Here is a 24,686-nt window from a genome sequence, read left to right as displayed (position 1 = left end):
CGAGCCCGGACTCCCGGGGGCACTGGGGGCTGTGCTCGAACGCGGGGCCAGCACCCTCGGCCCGCTTCCCGTCGCCAGCGGGATCCTCCGGTGAGGGGCACGGCGCTGGCAGCAGGTGGCTCTCCTGGAGCCCGGCCCGTGCCCCTGCAGCAGGGAGAGGGTCGACGCCTCGGGCGCTATAGGGAGCGGGACCGGGCACCGAGCCGCCACGCAACAGCAGCCCCGCCGCCAGCCCGGGCTGCTCTATCCCTGGGGCCGCCCCGGCTTAAACTTCCCGCTGAGGAGCGATTTACCGTCACCCGAGGGATCAAACCGGCCCGGCCCCGCAGCCGGCACAGCGCACCCTAGGTCACCTGCGCACTGGGCACGCCCTGCGGGGCTTTCTCCGCTCTCCTTCCGCTAGCAGCGCTGCCCCCCTCTCCCCTTCCGACACCTCCGCGAGTGTTTCTCCGGGCGCGCTGTCGCTCCGCGGGACCCCTCTGCTACCCGCGGGGCGGAGCGGGCTCCGGGCGCGGCTCCCGGAGGGGCCCCGCTCGCTGCTTCCAGGGAGCGGAGCGCTGCCTCCGCCCTCTGCCCGGTTCCTTTCCATGAGCAGATCGTTAGCATCCCTTGCCGGCTTTCCTTCTTCTTCTTCCTTCTTTTTTTTTTTTTTTTTTTTTTCCATTTCTTTTTATATGAATAGATCACCAAGCTGGCCACATCGACCTGGCGGTCACACGGCTCAGGGGAGAGGAGCTGAGACTGTCACAGGAGCTCAGAGGAAGCCCCGAGGAAGGCCGGGCGGGCATCAGACCGCGCGGAGAGCGGCTCCGGGTGTCAAACGCGAGCCTCGAGCCTCTATTTTTCTGTTGTTTTGAGTCGGTGGATCAATTGTCATCGGTCCTGTCACCTAAGAAGCAATGATTCCGATTCAACTTGGCATCTGATTTTATTCTAATGGGTTAAATTGGGTTCACTTTTTCAATTATCCCAGGTTTGACTGCGTAGTATTGCATGACAACTCACAGTTTCATCGGGTTTGGCAAAGCGAGCTTGCTCCGCGAGTACGTATATCATATCACATCAGATCAGGCTGAAGTTTGCTGTTTAGCGATTCCATTCTCGAGTCGCTTTTTGTAGAAGTGGGAAGGGTTGCTGCAGTCCGCGGCTGGTTCGGCACGATTCGGGGAAAAAAAATAATGCAGCGAGATGGCAACAACACGGGGTTCGCCGCTCAGCAGTGAATTAAGCACAGAACGAAGCAAGCGACACTATGGGGAACCGCTCCACTCACCGCAATATTTTTAGCAGCCTCTCAGCCCTCGCCTTTTTTTAATTTCCTAATATGCTCTTTGCTTTATTAGTTTTATTTACAACCGGCTCCCATTAACACCTCACCTGATTACTGAGGAGCTGAGACAGCTAAGCAGGAAAACCCAGCAAAGCGGCCAAAGCTGGGAGGGAGCCGGTTTGGTTTTCATTCGTTCTTTTTATTAATATTTGTTTGTTTTGTTTCGAAGTAAATATTTTGAAGCGGGCAGCAAAGAAAAGGCAGGTAAACGCGTGTGCTGCGGGGGTCAGAGGTGAGAAATTCGCGTCAATTCCGAATCAGAAGCGATGTAGCGAGGGGGAGAGAGGCGAGCGGGGGAGAGGGAAACAATCCTTCCACGCAGCAGCTTGTTTATTTTAATTAACGTAGGGATCCTCCGCCAGGGAGAAGGACCCACCTCCATCTCGCGGCTGAGCACCGAGCCTCTCCCCACCCAGACCCCAGCCCTCGCCGCTCATAAAGGAGGGCACAGTTTGGGCAGAAGCTCCTAAGGTCGCAAGGTAAGGTCCTGCATGAACCCCTGTAAGCGGTGCGGCGATTCAGACCTCACGATGCCATTTGCGGGTGTTCCTTTGCCGTCGTGTTGTGTTTTTTTTTTTAAACCAACAGCCCAGAATGGTGGTTCCCCCAGGTGCTTTCGCACTCAGCGTTCGGTGCGGGTGTTTTAATCCGGACAAGCAGTAGTCTGGGAAGCCCGAGCCGTTCTTTTTAATAAATACGGAGCTGTGTTCTGTATTCCTTTTTCTTTCTCATCTTATTTTTTTCCTTCCTACGAAAGGCTCCTCTTACCTGTCCGTGAACGTAGCCTTTAGGAGCATCCTTCCCAAAAGCAGCTAAACACGGTACTTTCCGACGGCTAAATTACACCCGGAGTGCGCGTTCGATGGGGGTTACCGTCAAACCGCCGAGGAGCTGCCGGCTGCGCTCCGCCGCGGTGAGCAGAGCCGCTGCGCGCACATCGCGATCCGCAGCCCTGCTCGCTGCTGCCTGGCCGCGGGGATGCGTCCCTGGCAGTGCCACGCTAAGCTCATCGCGGTCGGTTATCTCAGTATCACCTCCTTCGGCAAATGAATACGCGGCTCAGTGCGCGTTTTCGGATTACCGGGCGCTCTGAGTTTTGCTTTTTTCGGCCCGATGCTCTGTGCTGGTAGCGCAGCCCCACACGTGCCCGAGCAGCGCCGGCCCGGCCAGGAGCAGCAGTGCGGGGTGTCGCGGCGCTGACCCCGAGCGGCTCTGCTCCGGGGGTGCGGGGCTGGAGAGAGGCGGTGACGGTAAAAGTTATTACGGGCGCCAGAGGGGAATTTGAAGCAGTACCAAGATATTATATATATATATATATATATGTATAATGCAATCAATTTAAATGCAGAAAGCAACCTTGGCTACATTTGGTATCACCTACGAGAGAGTCGACTTTAGTCCAATTCTGTTTGTGTGCCCGATTCCACGGGGCGACGAGGCGGAGCTGCAGTAGCCCCGTGCCCCGCAACGAGCTGGCAGAGCAGAAAATAGCGATAGGTTGTGAACCTAGACCCGGCTCCCAGCGCCCGGCGCGGGCAGCAGCACTGCCATTCGCTGTCGCCGTTTCTGCGTTCGGATCCTCCGGACGCGATGTGCTGGGCAGCGCCAGCGGGGCTCAGGTGCCCGAGCGGGACCGAGCCTTGTGCCCTCCCGCGGCCGTGCTCCTGGCGCTGGCTCGCACCGGGGGGGGGGGGGGCTGAATCAGACTCCTTCTGTCCCCTGCTCCCTCCCCGCCGCAGTGCCCTCCCCTCTCTTCTAATTATTGCTGGTTAATTATTAATTCGCATGTAGATGTTGTCCTAAATTCCCCGAACTGAGCGCAGGATCGTTCACGCTGTAATAGGCTTTAGCTTGGAGCCTGTGGCCGAGAAGAATGAGAGCTCTATAGCGGAGCGGTGCCGGCATCGCGTGCCGCAGCCCGCCCGGAGCGCAGGGGGGACTGCGGGGGGGAGGGGGAGTCGGGGGAGGGGGGAGCTGATGGCAAAGCCAGGCCGGGGAGGGCGGGCCGAGCGGCTGCGGGCTGTCCCGGGCTGCAGAGTCCCACGGCCGAACCCCCCCCCCCCCCCCCCCTCCATCTCACTGTTCGGGACTTTTGCAAAGGCCGAGCACGTACTTAAGGGAAGGAAAAATCCTGCACTGAATGAAACGGCTCGAACGTTGCCCATCTGATGTCTTCCCAAAGCGCTGCTGCACCCCGCAACGAGGAGCTGCGTTCGGAGGCCAAGTGCTAATGCGAATGGCTTCATAGGGGATGAAGACCTCGATTTGGGCTTTAGATGCTCCGTTGCGGGCTATCCTACCCAGCTCGAAGGGCAGCGGCTCCCACAGAGCCCGGCCCGGGGCACCCTCACCACCCGCCCACAGCGGAGCGGTGCCAGGACAGCGAGCCCGGTGTACCGGGAGCTACCGCGGGCCCTTGGAAACGGAGAGCTCACGTCTGATGCTAGCAACAAACTTTTGATGTCCCCTTAAGTAAGCAACACATTCATCAGTAAGCGCTTTAGAAACCTCCGGCCTCCGTTAGCGGAGCGGCGGATCCGTAACGCTACCTGATGGAGCAGAAGGGAAGGGCGCTCTCATTAATTAAGCGCGCCCGCCTGGAGGAGGTTCCGTCGTTCCTGACATTGCTTACGAGCCTGCCCAATTATTCCTGACGGAGCCGCCGAGCCCGGGCGGAGGTGGCAATGCGGTACCGACGGGCTCGGCGCTGTCAAGGAGCGGCTCTCGGCCCCGCACCTGCGGCACGTCGCTGCCCAGAGCGCCCGGACCGGCAGGGACACGCAGGAACCGCGCAGGGAGGACGGGGTTCGGGGATGCCCGAGCATCGCCTGTGCTGCACGGCGCGGGGGGAAGTGCGGAGCCAACGCAAAACTGTTCTCTGCTGTGGGGCAGGCAGCGATCCCCACAAAATAGCTGGACGGGAATAAAGGAACATTTCGTTGGGAGAAAAAAATAACAAACAAACAAAAAACCAAACAAACGAAAAAAAAACGCTAGCAGCAAATCAACCCAAACCCTGAACGTGCCACCACAGTGGAAATATTTCACGCAATGACTAAACTCGTCTCTAGAAGAGATGTTGCCCTCACCGCAGGCGACCGCCGGGCAGGCGCAGGGCTGCGCGCAGCCGGACGGCCGTGCGCCGGCCGAGAGCTCCTACCGAGGGCTCCCAGCCCTCTCCCCGGCGCCGGCTGCCCGCGCTCCCCGCTCCCTCCTTCCTCCCGGGCCGCTCCGCTCCACGAAGTGGCTGCGCGGCCCGGCCCGGCCCGGCTGGGCTCGGTCGCAGGGCAGAGAGGCACTGCGAGGGAGGGGGCCCGGAACGGCTCCCGGCCCCCGGATCGAATCACCTCCTTTATTTTTTCCTGATGGCTCATTGTGCTAATTGACTTGTTTTCTCCAAGGAAAGCCCATTTCTCCCTCCTCCTTCCCCCTCTACAGTTTTTTTTTTTTTCTCTTTCTTTTCTTTCTTTCTCTTTTTCTTTTTCTTCTTCTTCTTTTTTTTTTTTTTTTTTTTTTTTTTTTTTTTTTTTTTTTTCTTCCCCTTTTTCGTCTTTAACCGGCACTGCTCTGCAGGACTCCACGGCTGGTGGGGGATTTCTGCCCGTTTTAAGGGAGATTCCCTCACCCCTTTGAGCTTCGTCGATTTTATAGCTATTACTCTTATTAAAACACACACGCACATACAACGCATTGATTTCCATCCAAAAGGGCTAATTACATTACTTACAGTAAATAGCAGCCCTGCTGTCCGGGGTCTAGTGTGCCAACAGAGAAAAAAAATCCCGGCTTATTTCACTTGATTGACTTCATCTTTGTGTGAAATTGTGTTTTATGAGCTGTATTCTGGCACTCGGAGGAATGTAGCAACATTCAATCTGCAAATAACATTAATTTTAGCTACTTAGGGAGAAAGAGAAGGGAGGAAACCGGCCTCCTGGATCTTGGGTTACAGGGAAGAGGTGACTCGAGGAGCCCCCGAGGATGGCTCTGGGATGCTTTGCAGAGGAAGTGGGGGCTGGGGCACTCCTTGCAGCGGCCGCGCTGCGGCTCGGTGTAGAGCGTCCCCCAGGGAGAGGGGAGCGCGGAGCTGCCGCCAGGAAGATCCTTCGGTAGGGATCGAGGTGTCAGGAAACAGCCGGCAGCTGTTCCATGGAAAGGCGAGGAAGAGCAGTGTGAAAAGTAAGTAGGAAAAAGGGGAGTGGAGGGGAGGGAGAGCAGGAGAGAGATTAGCCAGGAAGGAATGCGCCGCCCGGACCCCTGCGCGCGATGACCGCTGGCAGCCGGAGTGGCGAGGGACGGGGGGAGGCGAGGTCCCGTTTCGGCTGAGGGCGGGGGGCCTCTCGGCGGCGGCGGGGCGGGCTGCGCCCGAGGACCGTTCGGGACCCGAGCGGAGCCCCCGGCTGCCGCCGTTCTCGGAGCCCCGATCCCGGGCACGGAGTCCCCGCTGTACAGAGTGGCCCCGGGGAGCCCGGCCCCGCCGCCGCCTCGCGGGACTCGACGTTTGGGGGAGGTAATAAAGCCCACCCCACCCACAGGCCCGGCTGCGATGTTTGTCGCTGCTTGCCCATCACTAGGGGTTGAGAGGAGTATGACAGGTCTTTGTTGTCTGAATAAAAATCAGTGGCGGCTCAAGGGAGAGAACTCCTCCTACTAAATTATCAAAAATGGGCTGGCTTTAGTCTCTTAACAAATTGGACAGAGCTCCGGAAGGCAGCAGTCCCAAATCCAACCTACAGGCACTGGGAACTTTAAAGCAACCAGGGACTGCTTGAAAATAGCACTTCTTTTTGCTTTCTTTGTAATCAAAACTATATCCTCTCCCGACCGGTTCTGCCGCCCCAGGTCCGAGTCTCTCCGGTCAGGAGCCCCGGCTCTCCAGAACAGTAACAGATCCTTTAGCTCGTTTTTCTTCTTTGATTTTTCAAACTAATTATTATTACGTTTTCTTCCCCTTGTTTGTTTTCCGCACACCTTCAGGAAGCCCTCGGTGCTTGAGCAAAGAGAAGCTCCTATTGCAACCTCCTTCCCTGTGCCGTGCGCCTCGGTGTAAACATTTTGGATGATCTAAAGACTCTGGGGTCTGTATATGGAAATAGTGGGGTGCAGAGCAGAAGAAAATACTTGTCCTTTCCGTCCCCCAGCCATGCTTTTCCACGGGATCTCCGGAGGCCACATCCAAGGAATCATGGAGGAGATGGAGAGGCGATCCAAGACCGAGTCCCGCCTGGCTAAAGGGGGACAGATGAACGGCCGAGAAACGGTAAGAAAGCAGCCGGCCCTCCCGAAGGGGGGATCCCTGCGAGCGTGGGCCCGCACGGGGCAGTTCGGCCTCGGGGAAGGGAGCTTGCCTGCCCCCGTCCTGCCCTGCCCCTGTCCCGCTTGTACGGCCCCGACACTGTTGCTGTAGCGCAGGGCGCTGCGTGTGCCGGGCTCCGTTAGTCGTTTGTTTCACAACTGCTGCCGCGAGTGCTTTCTGGAGTAAGGGGCAATGCGTGAAATCGCAGCAGGGACGTTTGTAAAGCCGCTGCAGCAGCAGCCCGGTCCGGCCGCCGTGCCCGTGGGAGAGGGGCTGCAGGCAGGCTGCGAGGCTGCTCGCACTCCGTGCCCCCCGGCACCTTCGGACGGACCCGCAACCCACGGCCGCTCGTTGCTCGTAACCATTTTTGGTCTCGAGTGCGGGACCGGTACGGAGGTGCTGCTCTTTCCGAACGCAGCGCCGGCCGGTTATTCCGTTTAGTAGCATCTCCCCTTTCTAGTGCCGGGTCCGAGGTTTTCATTAATGTCACGGCAGATGGAGAACGGGATCCCTTTCTTCCCAACTTTGTGGGGCTTCCGCCCTCCGCGCACGAGGAACAGCGCACAGAGTAGCGGCCTGCAGCCCGCCTTGCCGCTTCAGCCGCGGGGTCTTCTCCTCTCTATTAAATAGCTCCCGCTTTGTTCAGCGAGAATTTGCAATGTAAATTCCACTCGCTTTTTCAATTGCTGTAAAAGGGGGCGAGGAAAACGACTTCAGATTTAAAAAATGAACGCGGAGTCGCAACTTTAAAACGGTTGCGACTTTCGAACAAGAAGTTCGGGGCGTTTTTTTCCCGTCCGTTTCTCAGCAGGCGCCTCTCGGAGCCTCTCGGCCGAGCTTTTGTTGCCGCGGTTCCTCCACCCGCCTTTGTCCCGAGCGGCGCTCCCGGAGCTGCCCGGGAACCCGCACCGCTTCGGGCCGAGAGACGCGCGGTGGGGCTGAGCCCGGGCCGCGTCCCTGCCCGGTGGGGCGCTGAGCGTCCTCCACCACTGCCCCTCGCATCGCCACCTGTCACCTTTCTTTGATTTCTGCTTTAAAGTGTTTGGTTTTGCCTAGCACGGGGTTAGGCTGTTCTAAGCATGGAGAAAATTCACCAGAAAATTGATTCAAGCATGCACCCTCTGCCATAAACTTCTAGTGTGGCAAAACGGTGTTTCTCTACTTGAAAACGCCATTCTTCGGGAGCATTCTAATATCAGAATGTGAAAGCGATGGGGAAACTACTGACTTAAACTTCAGAAACCCTAAGAATCTGCTTTTCTCCCCTCGCTGCGGCCTAATCAGCAGCTTTCACATACTGCAAAGACACGAGCTGGTTAGGAGTGGTGTGACGAGACAAACGCGAAAGCTGAACCCCGGTGAGCTGAACTTGTTGGCCCGGGCCCGAGAGGGTCCCTTTGTGCAGCCCCAAGGCCGCCCCGCTCCGTGTCTGATCCCTGCGCTGTTGTTTTGCAGAACATGCCCCCCATGAGCCCCGAGAAGCCTGCTTTGTGCGCCGGGTGTGGAGGGAAGATCTCAGACAGATATTACCTGCTGGCTGTTGACAAACAATGGCACCTCAGGTGTCTTAAGTGCTGTGAATGTAAACTGGCTTTGGAGTCAGAACTCACCTGCTTTGCCAAGGACGGCAGTATTTACTGCAAGGAGGATTACTACAGGTACAGCAATCAGTTCTCACGGGTTCAAAATAACGTCCCCTCCCCAGGCATTACGAACCGAACCGCTCTTTTCTTCCCCACGGGAAGCTCGCGAAGTAGCTTTTTGCGGCCAGCTACCCCCTCACGCGTCCCCTCACAAAAGTCTCGCACGTTTACCCACCGGGCGGGCGGCCGGGGGAGCCGAGCACGTGGCGGCACGGGAAGGGACGAAAGAGCCGAGCCTCGGGCTCCCGCCGCTCCGGGTAAGCGCAGGAACGCAGCCTGCGGCTCGGCGGAAACTTTCCCTCCGACCGCGGCGCTCCGCATCCCCGGCGCGGAGCGGCCGAAGGGCGGCGGACAGCGGCGAGGCCCGCACCGTGCGGAGCCGTGCCCCTAGCCCAACCCCGAGGAGACGGCGGCTGGGGCTGAGCGGGGGCCGTTCGCTCGAACGTTTCGGCTCCCCCAGGGAGCCTCCACTCCTCCGCGGCCTTTCTGGTCTCTAAACGACCGAAAGGATGGGGCCGCTTCGTTTTCTCCCCTCCCGCGTTTCTCTCCGCGCTCTGGCGGCGGGGAGCTTTTGCTCGCCGCAAGATCTAAGCGAACAGGTCAACCGGGCGGAAAACTCGAGGCGTTTGCCCGACGGCAGCGGTGCCGGGTGTCTGCGGGGACTGCGGGAGCCGTCCCGGGGCGGGGAGGGACGTGCGCGGCCCCGGGCTCCTTGCCGACCTCCCGCGGCAGGAGCGAGGCGGACAGCGCCGTGGCGAGGTCTTCCTTGACCTTTCTAGTTGATGCCCACCGTTCGTTTCCCTCAGAAGGTTCTCCGTGCAGAGATGTGCCCGCTGCCACCTTGGGATCTCAGCCTCTGAAATGGTCATGAGAGCCAGAGAGTCGGTTTATCACTTGAGCTGCTTCACCTGCACCACCTGTAACAAGACTCTGACCACGGGCGATCACTTTGGCATGAAGGACAACCTGGTTTACTGCAGGGCCCACTTCGAGTCCCTTTTGCAAGGAGAATACCCCCCTCAGCTGAGCTACACCGAGTTGGCAGCCAAGAGTGGAGGGCTGGCCCTGCCCTACTTCAACGGCACGGGCACCGTGCAGAAGGGGAGGCCCAGGAAACGAAAGAGCCCTGCCCTGGGAGTGGACATCGTCAACTACAACTCAGGTGGGCAGCTCACCCGGCTTCCCCCCCCTACCCCCCACCCCGTCCTCGGCTCGGAACACTCTCGGGCTTCCCCTGGGCCGGGTGGTGTGTGGGGAGCTCAGCCGGACCCCAGCTCGCGTAACTATTGGCAAATCAAACCAACGGCTCTCTGAGGGTTGGAGTTTTGCAGGAAAGCTAACAGCAGCCCTCCTCAAAGGCTGTCTGTGCCCATTAATGTCAAACACTCAAACTTAGCCGCTTACCAGGGTAAAGACAAAAACAACAGAAAAACCAGAGAAACACCACACCTTTCTCTATAGAAACCTTGGAGATACCGTTGCCATTATTTGTGTTTCATTAATGAAAACACTTCATCATTTAGATTTCAAAGTATAAGAGTCCAAAAGGATCAGAAGCAAAAAAAAAAAAAGTAGAGCAAAAGAAGGCTAGAACGTGGCCAGCACGATGTGCAGGCAGTCAGAGCAGGTCTCCGATTCATAGCACTGAACTCTCCAGGCGAAACAATCCCGGTTTACTGGCACATAAACAATCAAACTGCACAAGAGGCCAACGAATAAATGTTGTTCCCCATAACGAAGCCTTAACAAATGTAATTAACAGGAACGGTTTCTGCTCTCTTAACGGTAGGAAAGAAACGAGTGTCGGACTCTATTAAATTTCCTCTCTTTCCGCCACTTCAGTACCCACGCCGTGCCCGAGCACCCCGTGCTAGGGGCTGGAGGGAAGGGAGATTTACGCGCTATCAGGCGCTTTAAGAGTTTCGTTAGACGGAAGCCGAAAGTAGAGAGGACAAACCCGAACAGAAAGCCCCCGCCTCCCCAAAAGCTTGGGGAGGAAGAGCAGCCTCCGGAAGGGGCAGCGGGCAGGGAGCGGGCAGCGGCTGCCCCAGGCGATGCGGCCAGGGAAGCTCCGCGCCGGTTTCAGCCCCCTCCCTCCGCCCCAGTTCGGGCCGCTGCTCAGAGATCCGTGAGCAGCCCACGGCTCCCCCCGCACAGACTGCAGCCCTCCCCGGCACGTCCTCTGGGGCTGCTGTGAGACGGGCCGCGGCTGGGAACGGGGTGGCTGTGCGAGGCTATTTCATCTCCTCTGATGCGTAGACCTTGGAGCTGGGGTAATCACTGCGCTAATTGTTCCTTGTTAATTGAAGATGACATTGGAATCCCTGGCTGCGGAGCGGTTTCCAATCAGTCCTGAAAGCTGCTAAAGAAAAGCGAACCTGTGGCACAGCCCCGGTTCATTCAGTGCCGGCCCCTGGTGGGGGGGGGGGGGGTCCCCATCTGCCCGCTCTCTCGAATTCTCACTTGGCCACCCGAATTCCCCAGGTCCCCAAGCAGAATTATTTCTACGGATAAGTTATCATTAGAATTAGCATCAGAAATGTTGTGGGTATGATAAGACACTCCTGACGTACTCAACAGAGACGTTACTTGTGAACGCGGTCACAGTTTTTGGGTGTGAGTCCTGAAAGTCTTCTTTGTTACAACCACAAGGGTTGAAAGATTCACTGACTGCAAAGTGAGATTAAAACCCACTGCCCACTATGAAAATATAGCCCATTTCATTGAGGTCTCACCTAATTTTGAACAAACAAACAAACAAAGAAGACCACTCTAATTTGATGTCTTACGGTTCATGTAGATGGCTGAGGAATTTGATCTGGTTGGGCTGTATTTTTTGCTTTAAGCATTATCTAGCAGTGTCCAGTGCTTACACACAGTCTTGAGAAAATACAGCTTGCAGCCAAAGCATGCATCTGGTGCAAACGAGTCCAGCCCATTGACCTGCTGTGCTGCAGATCCAAGAGGAGGAAAACAAGCCTCTGACAGTTATGAAATGAGTTGCAGTGGATGGAACTATTTCTTGAAAGAGGAGAAAGATAAAGTTTCTCAATAATTGGCAGCCACTTCCTACACGCGTTTCCCATCCTTTGCCCTGCACTCTGGCATCCTCCCTTCCACATCCCATTTCCCAGGGATAGCAGCCTGCTGCACGCCCGCACAGCCCCGCAAGCCTCACACCCTGCAGCCCCCAGCACATGTCTGTCCTGGACTGTGTGCTCCACGCCAGCAGACTCTGCTCATGCCGAGTGTGCTCCTACAGCTGCCTGCTTCCTGGGAACAGGGCACTTCCCTCCCCAGGCAAAGCGAGGCCTGACGAAGCTGGCTGCGTTGGGATGGCAGGCTGTTACAGAAACAAATCAGACTTCTAAAGCCAACCGGTGCAGCTGACCCTGATTAGGCCAACAGCCCCACAGAGCTGTGCGCAAAAATCCATGTATTCAAAAACAGCCCCCATGATCAGACTCAGACCTGTGCATGAGTTTTGTTGTGGAGGAGCCAAGCATGGGGCCAGGGTGGGAAATGGGCTTCTACTGCCGCACCTACAACAGCTTTTCTATTTTGCATGTTGTTTAGTAGTTTGATTTCTGCTTCTCAGCTGTAAAGTGGAAACAACAATAAATAACTCAAAATGTTGTGAGCTAAAGCCATTCGCGCTGTGAACTGTCTGCAATTAATGTGAAAAAATGGAAGAAACTATTCAAAACTACTTAAAACATTCAAAGCTTTCTCTATATTACCTCTTATATCATAGAATTGATATATATTTTGAGGCAACTGTGTTGACTTACAGCTCACAGGATATAGAAATGAGAGGGTGAAGAAGATTTACCTAGGAAAATATTTTACACAGCTGTTGCTCCAAGAGCTGCTTACTTTACTTCATAATAAATATGTGTGTGTGAAAAACTAAGAAGAGTTCACTTGAAAAATTCTTGGCAGTAGAAAGCAAAGAGTTCTAGCTCTTTCCAAAGCAAAATTAAATTAGCAACTCCCTGATCCCACTGCGATGAAATAAGCAACAATATCTTGCCCAATTTTCTGCTTTCTCCTGGTTCTCTAAGCAATGGTATTAAGTTCTGCAGGATGATGTGGCAAAGCCACACAATGCTGTTTCACCCGTGTAAAAGGGAGATGGATCTGATCACTGCATGAACAGGGGTTGTCTGAGAATGCTCCGAGCTCCGTTCTTACTTTCTCTTGAAAATGAAAGTCCAAACAAAGTAGATCACAGATGAAAAGAGAAAAAATAAAAAAAAAAAAGCAGCAAGCAGGACAGAGGAGTGTGAGGAAGTTTGCTTTGCTGCCATACCCCTGAATGATCCAGGAAAAGGAAGCACACAAACAGCTTACAAATGTCTGATGGAAAACCTGAGGTCTGAATCTGGTGATCTGCTTTATGGCAGCTGGTGAGTTACTGCCCACACAATTTGACTGAAGGCAGTGTGACTGCCTGTGAAAACAAGGAGTAAATGTAAATCCTAATCTATCCTGAAATTGTTTTTAAGGTAAATTTCGACTCCTGGTGCTTTCTGAAGTGTCAGTTTGCTTTGTTTGAAAGTGCAGATAGACTTCTCATGAAGACTAGAAGCAAATCTAACTATAATTAAATATTCACCTGATTTTCTGTCAAAGCGTTGTCTTAACAGTGTCTGTTCATGTTGACTTGTCTTATAATTCAAAAGAGAAAACACCTTCAAGAAGCTTTCTATTTTCTCTCGGTTTCAAGTTGTTTTGCCTGTTTTTAGCTCTGTCAACATCAGTCTCTCTATTGTCTTCTCCGTCTTTCTCTTCTCTCTTTTTTGAGAAATTGGGATCAGCTTGCCCTAGTAAATAATCCACTATCTGAGAGCCAAGAGCTGTTCAAAAACTCAAATGATCAAGTAATGAATCTTGGTCTAGTTTACACACATTCTGACTTCTTTTCAATTCAGTTCAGTCATTAGTACTCCTTGCTATGATTATGTGTTCAATCTTCTCCTGTTTAAGTGAGCTATCATTACAAAGTGGTATCCTGAAAGTAATCCAATTGTTTTTAAGCTAAAGAGAAAAAAACAGGTGTTTTTCTTCTTCTTCTTCTTCTTCTTCTTCTTCTTCTTCTTCTTCTTCTTCTGTTTTTTCCAATATTGTCGTGTCTTTCCCCAGTGCTAAGTGGTGATGTTACAAGTCCATGAACAGCTGCCACTCTAAGGTACAAAATCACATCCAGAGAAGTGTAATCTGGAACAAAATAATCTTTCACAGATGCTTTGGAAATCTGGAATCAGAGAAATTGGGGAAAGTCTTTTAAATTTTGGAGCCACTATTTACTTGGTTGCTTGCAGGAATCTTGTTAATCAGTACCAGCTAAGAGCTGCTGCTGGGTGGGACTGAGATGGAGGGCCTGAATCAAGCCTTGACCAACTACTTTCTAGAGATGCTTTACAGAGGAAAAGTTTCCAAGAAGTTCACTTAAAATCTCAGGCAGAGTCCAAAACCATTTATTTTATCAGCAAAGAAGTCCAGATTTTCTGCTTTCCTGATCAACTGTCATAACAAACTTTCCTGCTGTACATCTTTTTTAAAGGTACTTGTGATTCGGAGGAAGGCTTAGGAACATTCAGAATGCTGGCTTGACCTTTATTCTTCTCTCAAGCTAAGAGTGTTTCAATGAGTGAGATTTCAAAATCTGAATGAGATTTCAAATGACTCTTTGGATGCCCAAAGCAAAACCATCACCACAGGGAAAAGACTTGTTTGAAAATAAATGCCAAAGAAGAGATAACTTTCTATGCCTGCCCTTAGTAGGTAAAGGCCTAGGGGACATAGCATGTTTTAAGTATAAGAAAAGGTCATCTTCTAGTTCTTTTTTGTCTCATCTAATTATCACATCTATACTTAGTCTTGCACCATGTTAGCGCTTCTTTTCTTTCTTGCTCTCTAGCTTGCTTCCTTCCCTCCAAATAGTACCTTAGCGATGATTGTTGCTTTGATTCCTTTATCATCCACGAGGCACAGCCACTAACTCGCTGCTTGGTTTATCATACAACAGGTTGTAATGAGAACGAGGCAGATCACATGGACAGAGACCAGCAGCCTTATCCCCCATCCCAGAAGACAAAGCGCATGCGCACCTCCTTCAAACACCACCAGCTTCGTACCATGAAGTCCTACTTTGCTATCAACCACAACCCAGATGCCAAGGACCTCAAGCAGCTTGCCCAGAAAACAGGCCTGACCAAGAGAGTTTTGCAGGTAAGAAGCCACCATCGCAGGCTTGACAGAATTTTCCCCTACTGCTGCCAGTCGATAGCATTTCCCATATGTGTAACAAGAGCAATATATAAATACTTTTGCTAGTTTGTCCCTAGTGGGTGTGCAGAGGGGTGTGGTATGACATGACGGGAGTGCCAAATGTATACCTGAAGGCAGCCAAATACTGAAATGTGATTTATAAGTAGTTGCATCCTCAAGACGAGGAAATTGTCTCCAGAGTCTATGACCAGGGGGACATCCTGGGATCTGTAGTCTCTATGTGCTGACCTTATTAAGGACAGAGGTAGCAAATCTACTCATTTTACACATACTGGGTGAAGCCCTTGGGCTCTTGAGAGGCAGTTAACGTGGCCCCTCAGTGAGCAGATCCTCAAAATACAGGAGGCAAACTTTGACCAGTATGATCTTCCAGGATCAGCCTGTTCCCTTTTACTACCAAGGGCCTCCATGGCAAAGTTACTTCCCTGTGAAAGAGCTCAGCAAATGACATTAACAAAATCTGTGTAATGGTGTGTGCTAGCTCAGAGAAGTTAAAGTGAGGTATGTGTTGTAAGCTGCATGCAGAGAAGGGCACTAATCTAGGGACAAAGAGAATCTATTAGCAGTGATTTCTTGTCTGTATTCCAAATCACCTAAAACACTTTCAGTGAACCCTGCCAAAGAGAAGGACTAGGTAACCGATATCAACAAGCTGCATGACAGGGACAGTGTAATTTCCCCTCCTTCCTTGTCAGTCTTTTAAAATGATTAAGATAAACTTTAAGCCTTAGCCAAAATCTGCTCGTTCACCCTTTGCCTTCATCTTTGAGTCTCGACCCTAAAACTCCCCAGGCGAAACGAGCACCAGTGGCCATGCAAAAAGTTGCCTCTGTCGGGCGAGTGAGCGAGCAGATTTCCCAGGACTTGGCACTGGGCCCCGGGCCTTGTGCAGGGCCTGCCTGTGAGCCGGTACCACCAGTAGCAAGCCAGGCTGTAGAGTGATGTGGGCAACTTGCCATGCAAATCAAACATCAAAAAGATGGCGTAAAAGCAAGAACAAAGACATACAAACAATCAAACAAACAAACAAGCATCGGTAAAGAAATCCATTGGGATTGGTTTGCAGGTTTGGTTTCAAAACGCAAGAGCCAAATTCAGAAGGAACCTTTTGCGGCAGGAGAATGGGGGTGTCGATAAAGCGGACGGCACCTCACTTCCGGCACCGCCCTCCGCAGACAGCGGCGCTCTCACTCCACCCGGCACTGCGACCACTTTAACAGACCTGACCAATCCCACTATCACTGTAGTGACATCAGTGACCTCTAACTTGGACAGCCACGAACCCGGGAGCCCCTCACAAACTACCTTAACGAACCTTTTCTAACATTGCCGTTTTTTTTTTTTTTTTTTTTTACTCTTACTCTTCTTCTTTATTATTATTATTATTATTATTATTATTATTTTGATTATTTTCAAGCCTTTTTTTTTTTTTTAAACAAAATAACAAACCCACAAAATATTTGGGAAAATAAACAGCTTGATGTGTAGCATCTGCAGCCACTTGGCAAATGAGTTTGAAGTAATATGTTGCTATAATAAACGAACATTTATTGTTGATAAATTGTACTCAAATTTTTTTAATTCATCAGACAAACGAAGAGAAGTTCTGAGTCATTCTAATAAGTGCCTCTTAAAATTGTATGTTACTTATTTCCACAATCTTGAAAAAAACATGAATACCACTACGACTACAAAGCCCAAAAGTTTCTTTTCTCTCCCTGATAATCAGCTAAAAGTCAGTATAATCATAGACAAAAGAATGCTGCTTTCACGATTGTATGTTCACTTCCAGAACCTGAGATTTCCTTTTATTTTTATAACACATCTAAAAGTTTTGTACGATTTATTTTTTAAATGTAGACAAATAAATACAACATGGATTAAATCGATGACGTAGCCAGACTGCAAGTCCCAGTGCTTCTTTGTAACGCGTTAGGGCCATGGCCGACCCCCCGGGCACGCTGGGAGCCCCACGGGGCCCAGAGCTGCCCTTCAGCCCTGCACCCGGCCCACACCGAGGGCTGCACCTGGTGGGGGCCTGGAGTGGGGCCCATCCAGCACAGCCGAGGATGTGGGTCTCCGAGCTCACCTCTGCGAGTTACGGAGGGCAAGGGTGGGAAATGCCCTTGCGGAATGAGCTCGCTGCTGTAAGGGTATTGTTAGAGCAGAGCAACAGCTCGAGGTGGGAGTCCCTCTGATCTGACATATTGCACAGGGAGGGGTTTTCCTTCTGCTCTGCAGTCAAATGGCACAGGTTAAGAATTAAATTAAAAAAAAAAGGGGACAGTTTGCTGCTCGGCCTCCGTGCCGTACTACTAAAGCAAACAGGGGTCGTCCAGCTACTTTAGCGAGCACTGAAATGATTGCCAACGATGCACAAGCATGTGTACTGTTAAAGGAGCTTTTGATAAATCACAGTTTTTCAGGGAAATGGAAATAAGCAAAATATAATTTATTAAGATGTTTAAGGAACATGATTTTAGTATGATTTATTCATTACTATTTTGAATTTACTGTAGCTGTTTTCTGGGATTGTATCAGACTCTTTATTTAACACACAAACTTAAAATCTTTAGTTCCTTGCTATCTTTAACATACGCTTTACCTTTTTTTAACTTTGTATAAAAGGAAAAAAATGTTAGGAAAAATTCTTACGAAATTGGGAATTGGCAGCGGATAATTTTGAAGCAGATAAACTCAGAAGCCTTGTGGATGCTGATCTCAATACATTTCTTAGTTTACAATAGCAAACTTTCTTTTTTTTAATTTTATTTAAGCTAAAAGTCTGAATGGTCTGGGCAGTGGTGAATGTTCATTTGTATCCTTTTATTGTAGTTGAACACCAATTAGATTGTGGAGAGTCTCAGAAACAAAACCGAACAAAAACCAGTCAAGATCTATGTCTTGCTTTTAGTGGATTGTTAAGAATAACTTTGCACATATACCCCACTTTTTAGACACCATCAAATCTCTTTTTTGGTGGTCAAAGTGGCTATTTAATATATTTTAAAGGTGTCCTTTTTGGCTGTATAAATGTGTGGTTACATATTGACAGTTCACTGCCCACATTAAAGTGCATTATTGTAATTTTTGCTCAGGGTTTTTAGAAAATTAGCACAGAAAAGTAGCTTATTTTTAAAAAAAAAAAAGATGATGGAAGAGATGTTAACACTGTAATAGAAGAAAGGTGTGTTTGCCATTATATATTTAGCAAGTATGGTTATCATCTTCTACGGATATTAAATCTTGACTTTTCCTATTTCTATTATCTTATGGGCATTTACCACTAACCAGACCAAACAACCTTGGTAAGGCTGAGATCTTTATTAATACACTTTTACAGGTAAAAATATTGATACTTATAAATTTTGTTCTTTGACAGAACAATATATGGTACTAGAGATCTACTTTATTAAGTAGACTAATTAAAACTCAGTTCTACTATGTGCCTTATGATATACCTTGGGAGTAAGTTTGTGAAAAATCAGGATATATGTGTTGTTTGTTAAATTAACTGTTTTAAGCCCTTTTGACACCTCACTAGTTTTGTACTGTTTTACCTCTTATTTCTGAAACTCTTTTTATGGTGTATCCTGTTAGAGGGGACAAACATGTCATAGAAAGCAGTTGTGCACTCTTTCAGATATAGTTGATAAATCCAATAATCTTATATATTGAGCTTCGTGTTTATAGTACAGTAAGTGGTCTAGCAAAATTGTCCATGTTTCTTTGTTTATTGATAAATGCATTGTATAGAAACTATTTCCCCTAAATATTTATGGACCAAACAATTGTGATATATCCTATTAAATTTGTGTGAATAAACCATTTTGAATCTAAGGAGTTATTATTTCCCATCAGTTTTTATTATTATTATTTTTTAATTTAAAGCCTACATGTTCCGGAGTGTCTCTTTGCTTTTACGGTACCTGCGAACAATTGGTATTAAACATGCAAACACGGCCTTTTAAGTATTCTAAAGTAGGGTCCCTTCTTAGGTTTTTGATTTCTTCCTATTCAATGTATGTGCTACTGCTGGTGCGATTTAGATGTTAGCCTCTTAACCCCCTTTTTTGAACATGCCAAGTAATGCCCCACTGATTTGATATGGAAACCCCAGCATAGGCTTCTAAAAAAGTCAGAAAGCTAGCAGCTAAAGTAATTGCATGACGAATATAACCTAAATAATATGATGAAATGAAGCAAGATTTAATGCTAGGTGTATTGAACACAAACTAGAATTGCAGACCCCGAAAAGCCAGGTTGCTCTGTAGTTTAATAAATTGTCACTATGATTTCTTTCAGGGAGAACAAATCATGGGGCATTACAGCCAAACATCCCGACGTTTGAAAATTCCCTAAAGTATTAAAAGAAGGGGAAAAGTTTGATCGGAAATCCACTGCAGTGAAGACAAAGACAATATTAGGTTATGATAATCATACATTTAAAAATCTATCGAGCCAAAAAATAAAAATAAAAGACTTGATGTCATTTCCTGAATGTTAACAAAACATATGTTATTTTATGGTGTCTAATTAACAGAACTGGAGGCTTCAACAAATTGTGTGGTATTAAAAACAAATTTAGAGAAACTATGTATAAAACCAGAGCAACCTGGCAGCATCTACCCAGCCCATATTCGAAGAAAACTTTTCTTTAAAAGTATCACATTTGTCAAGCACAAGTACTTGTAAAATAAAATCTGAGTGCATTCATTCCACTTGCTTGCTAGTGTGTACCAGTCATACCTGTTGAATGGATTTTTGTAAATTCAAAGAGAACTTTTCACTCATTCCAGATCATAGGAATCAAAACCCAGTAACTTTAGTACTATTGTTTCTGAATCCTTTTTTTTTTTTTTTAATGAGACAAATCTGCATGCACTTTTCCATCTGTCACATATAGTGTACATTTCTGTATGATGAATTTCTCTTTGATGTTTCTTGTATAATAGCTTTCATTAATAAACATTTTATTTGATGCAAACATAGTTAACTTTATGTAAACACTTAGCTAATTGTTCCAGCTAATTTAAACCTTTCTTTTGAAAAAAAGCAGTAGAGCGCAGTTCCAACACGTTATATATATAAAATCAAAACGAATGAGGTAGCAATACTGTTACACAGCGAAAAGTATTTCTTTTGGTGTTTACCTTTTATTTTTTTAACCTGCTATATAAAACTGACACTTTTTTTTTTTTTTTTTAAATCCCATCGGCATCAGCAGTAAAACAACCCCGAATTCTTCTTCCATATCCGAAAACATAGGCAGTATGTAAAACTTTCAATGACTTTTAGAATACATGGATATAATTTGTGGATCCCTGAGCTGTTTACAAGGTCACTATGCAATGAGCAAGTACATTACAAATAGTTGCTCCTGAGATTCCCAGTCTAAAAGGCAGATGATTTTTACGAGGCGACAAGCAAGTGTGACAATAACCAATTATTAGTAATGAGGTTTTGTAAGCGTTAAGCAACTATTTGCAGAAAGATTTTTTAAAAATATATTCCTATTTAGCTGTATAGCCAAAGCATATGTTAAACAAATTAACATATAAAAACTTGCCAGAAAATCTTTCATTAAGATGACATTTTTATTATATACTAATGAACCCTATGTAAACAATGTAACTTTTATGAATGATGGACATTAAATATTTCACTTACGTGTATCCTCAGCATTTTGCATGTTTTCTTAAGCTCTTCCAGTTTCTGAATTCTAAAGAGAAAACCATACAATTATTAACAACATAAGACAAAGTTGCATACAGATTACTGCAGCGATCTCTGGAAACTGGTAACCTAGAGTGTTCTAACGGCAATAAAAAGGTATCATTTATTGGTGGCAATTATGGGAAGTATTGTTTAAACAACAGTTTTATAGTCTGTTGTAAAGTTCTGTTTAAAAAGGTTAGCATGGAGGACTTAATTCAAATCAGCTTGATCAGAAATTTAAGTATACTGTGAGATTCTTAAACCGAGCCTTATGCGCATTTATTGCTGCAGAAAAGGAGGCCATGCAGAAAAGTGATCATTCCTATCTCAGCCATAATGTGGTTTCCCTGTGTTGTCCACAAGAAAATATTACGAACATTAATTATTAAACCCAGTAAAGATCTAGGGTGGTGTTTAGGGCACTGAGAAAACTTACTCTTGTTAATTTTTCTTTTGTAAATCACTGCATTCTTTAGTCAGTTGGAATCCTTCTGTACCATTTTAATGCTTACAAACATATTTCCAGTCTGAATTATTGTCCATGTGCTGCTTTTCTCATTTGATTTAAATTAGAAAAATAAATGAGTTAAACGCTCCCAACGAAAAACAAGCTCCACTGAAGTAAATGGCAAAATTAAATTAACTGATTAAAGTGCAACCAGGGGAATTTTGTGTCTCCTTGATGATTAACGATATCAAGGTTTCATTTCTTAACAGTGCTATTGTTTGTCTGGGGATAGTCCTGCATTTAGTGCTCTGATTCGTATGAGTAGCTGCATTTGCCATTCCAAGGTTTTTTGCAAGATAACGATATCTGTCCCTTGCATTTAGAGAGTAAACATGTTGAAGGGGCAGCATTATACCGGAAAGAAAAGTAAGGAATAATTTCAGACAAGATTTAAGAGCATACAAGACAAACCTGAGTTTTCACTTGTCAGAAGTGAAATGTGCTAGGGTTCTTCCTAGTGGATGCATGCCCACAGCTAGATGCAGCATTTCATTTCACTTCTGGTCTCAAAAAAGAAGTCAAATTGTGCACTCCTAGAACATCTGACTCAGAATCATTCACTAGAGGAATGGTTTGCAGGGCTGGGTCAAATGACAGAAGGCTGACACCAGAGCTCACTGGAATCGGTGAATTTTCTCTCCCTGATCCTGTGGGCTTTGAGCCAGGAGCTGAATGAACATAGAGACTAAATTATTCTCTTGCCTCTTAAGAAAGCATAACCTTCAGAATGAGATAGAATATATAGGACAGTGATGCCGCTCTGCTCTTTAGATTTCATTCTTGAGAGCTGCTAATGCAAGCACCTGGCACATGCATTCAATTGACTTCAAAATATTTCTTCTTCCTTCACCCAAATACAGGACACAAATTATACTACTGGAAATTCCAGAAGCTATTATAGTGTTGGAGACTTTATTCAGTTATTCTGCAGTGCTGAACAATTCTCCTGCACTTCTCAATTGACACAGACTTATCTTGACACATACCTATATACATATCCTTGTCTTGCCTTCAGATAACTAGTACTTTCATATCTATTTAAGTCACTCAAACCTATAGGAAGTAACTCTCCAGGCTTACACGTTCTAGCTAAAGCAGTTGTCACAATTTTTATTTTGTTGTTCCTCCAAACTAAAACATTTTATCCGAAGCAATTTTAGGTTATGAAATTGCACTTTTTTTGTATGCTTTTTTTTTTTTTCCATAGCTTTGGTTCAAAAAACTGTAGTGCTTGAAACATCTACATGCATGGATTATTTTGCTATACAGCTTTTCCTGTATTACCCAAAAAAGCAAAGTCACTGGAATCATTGAATTTGTGGCCTGCATGTTTCTCTATAAATGTTTTACTCTTCAAATAGTTTTAATCATAAAAAATGATATTAAATGCATTCTATTTTTTCTAGTGTGATAAATATTAGAAATGATACCTTCTTGGCTGCACTCAGCTTTGGAACAAGTGTGTTTCTGCTTTTGGAAATGGAATTGTGAGCAAGCGTCCTTTGAAATTTCTGATACTTGCTGCTGCTAGGAACACAGGGGCTAGACTGAAGTCCTAATCTAGCTTAACAAAAATCAGTGCTATTTTCTGTTCTGCCCTCTCTTCCAACTGGACTTTAACTGACGCTAAGAAAAATGCCAGTACTTATTTTAGTGCTAGAAAATAAAAGTGAGATGTTTTCCTTTGTACTTCAGTTATGCACTTCAGTACAGATTTCTGAGTCTGAACAGATGCACGGTGTCTTGAGTATATGAGACTGCTGCATACAGCAGATAAATAACACAGGAATGAACAGCCTAAGAAATGGTTATTGGACTAGAAATGTAAGCAGTCACAGTGGGAAATGTGGTGATTTATCATCTTATGAATCCTTACTTCACCCTTTTCCTTCAGGAATATGTACTCAGCTGAGTATAAATGACCAACTCACTTTCTGTGGCCATATATAACTCAGTGCTATGACTGAGATGCAGTAGAGAACAATCCATAACAAGAAATTCTCAGGAATAATTACCTCAGCAAAATAACGAAATATTATTTATGCGATATCCTAATGACAGTAAATAAAACACAACAGCAGGAAAACTGACAACGTCAGTATCATATCTTAATAGGATGATTTGACCAAACAAATGTATATCCCATCACTCCAACAAAGTATGCAGCCTTAGCAGAAGGGGCAAGATAAGCTTAGATACTAGTCAAAAAGTATTCACTCACAGGTGAATACTTTTCATCTTCAAAGGTACTCTCATAATTACTGGTCATGCAGCTGTTGCAATTGAATAGACTGTATCTCACATCTTCTTTTCTGGTTACCCAGTGCAGTATTATTTGACTTGATGAAAAAAAGTGGGCTTTGGAGAAGGCACTGAAATGGACACTCTGAAGTGCATGAATGCCACTGTGTGCCTGCAAGCATATTTGATAGGAAATACTGCACAATTCACACTCTTAATATCAGTCTTAAAGAATTTACTGCTTTCTTTTTGCTTCTTATTTATTTTTATTTGAAAATTCCTTTCTTTTTGAGTGTGAGGCTACCTGAGCCTTCACTATATTAACTGAAATAATCTTTAACCATATTTAGTAATTTTTTTTCTTAATAATCAAACCCTTGGACAAGTTGTTTTTTTTTTTTCTTTTTTTTTTTTTGAATGGTGCGGAATGTGAATCACATTGGAACAAATTAAGAAGTTACTGCTACTTTTTATTGTGAACTATTACAAAGAGGTTATCATCTGCCCAGGAATGCTTTCTGAGTACAGCAAGGATGTAATTGTTCCAAGTGAGTTAATTTCTTCTGCTATTTGATGTGCCACAGAGCACAAGTGTGACACTAAATAGGTAATAATCAGAAATCAGTGCTTCAAAGCACTAGCCTAAAACTACTGCAATGGTTGTGGATGGACCCAAATTGACAAGCTCTCAAAATCACAACTTACCACTGAAACGGAGGTGATAAAATACAATATGGCTTGGAGTGCTTATATCATTACAAATGACACCCAAGTACTGAGATCCTGCTGTCTCATAGCATAAGTACAAATGTAAAAATCTTAAAAATTGGGTTCTGCAACTTATTTCAAACTGTTTTAAATTCAGTGTGATTTCAAGAACTGACTTATAAAATCTGGTGAAATCAAGAGCATTATGATTAATTTCCTTGGATTTCATCATTCAATGTGCTTTTTAGCCTCTAGCAAAACTGAAAAACGAAACAGAAAAAAGCAGCTGTGCAGAACTCAGATTCAGTTCAGAACAGTTCTGAAAATGCCCAAAGGTTTTGTTTGTATGTAACGTTTTATTTTTTTGTGATTATTTGAACAACAAAAGGCACCAGAGGAAACTAGGCTCCCCAGTTCCACCAGTTCGGACAGGCCTTTCCCTTCACACTCCGAAGAATTTTGCTGTTAAATATTTTGTTACAGAATTTTTTTACCTCAAGTCGGTTGAATCCTCTAATCTTTATATGTATATTTTTCAGTGTACTTGAGTATTTGTGCATCTGTACCATTTTTACACAAGTAATCCTGTCTGCGCAGGATCCCACAGGCAGTACCTCAGCACCACAGGTCTGCGACAGCTGTTGCCACCAGCACACCCTAAGTGGACTTTACCTTTTCCCAGCTGCTTTCCTCACACAGCCTTTGTTCAGAAACTGTCTCTTCCATAGGATTAAAAAAGAAGCAGCTCCACAGTGGTAGAAAGTAGAAAATGAAGCACTCTTGAGTTGTGTTTCCTGCTCTTATTCTGCGTCTTCACACAAACCAATGCCCGCTGCCTGCATCTCCCTTTCCCTACTATTTCCACGTCAATCAGAGTTTTTGGGAGGCACGACTATGTATTAAGCCAAATTTCACACACCAGCAAAGGCCAAAATCACCACCCGCAGC

At 46.9% G+C, this 24,686-nt stretch overlaps 1 protein-coding gene across 2 annotated transcripts; it reads left to right on the top strand.

The window, feature by feature from the left end:
- Nucleotides 1-6,416: 6,416 nt before the first annotated feature.
- Nucleotides 6,417-18,925, top strand: LHX9 (LIM homeobox 9; the record flags this gene model as incomplete). Of its 2 annotated transcripts, none has more annotated exons than XM_079536207.1 (5): nucleotides 6,417-6,590; nucleotides 8,082-8,284; nucleotides 9,076-9,431; nucleotides 14,301-14,503; nucleotides 18,869-18,925. In XM_079536207.1, the coding sequence occupies 5 exons, from the start codon at nucleotides 6,417-6,419 to the stop codon at nucleotides 18,923-18,925; spliced, it is 993 nt and encodes a 330-aa protein (XP_079392333.1). The 2 variants fall into 2 exon arrangements, with proteins under 2 accessions (XP_079392333.1, XP_079392332.1); XM_079536206.1 differs by lacking the exon at nucleotides 18,869-18,925 and adding an exon at nucleotides 15,630-15,887.
- Nucleotides 18,926-24,686: the final 5,761 nt, after the last annotated feature.

Source organism: Tetrao urogallus (genome assembly GCF_951394365.1).
Source record: "Tetrao urogallus genome assembly, chromosome: 5".
Lineage (NCBI taxonomy): Eukaryota > Metazoa > Chordata > Aves > Galliformes > Phasianidae > Tetrao > Tetrao urogallus.
This window is presented reverse-complemented; position numbering and strand designations above follow the sequence as displayed.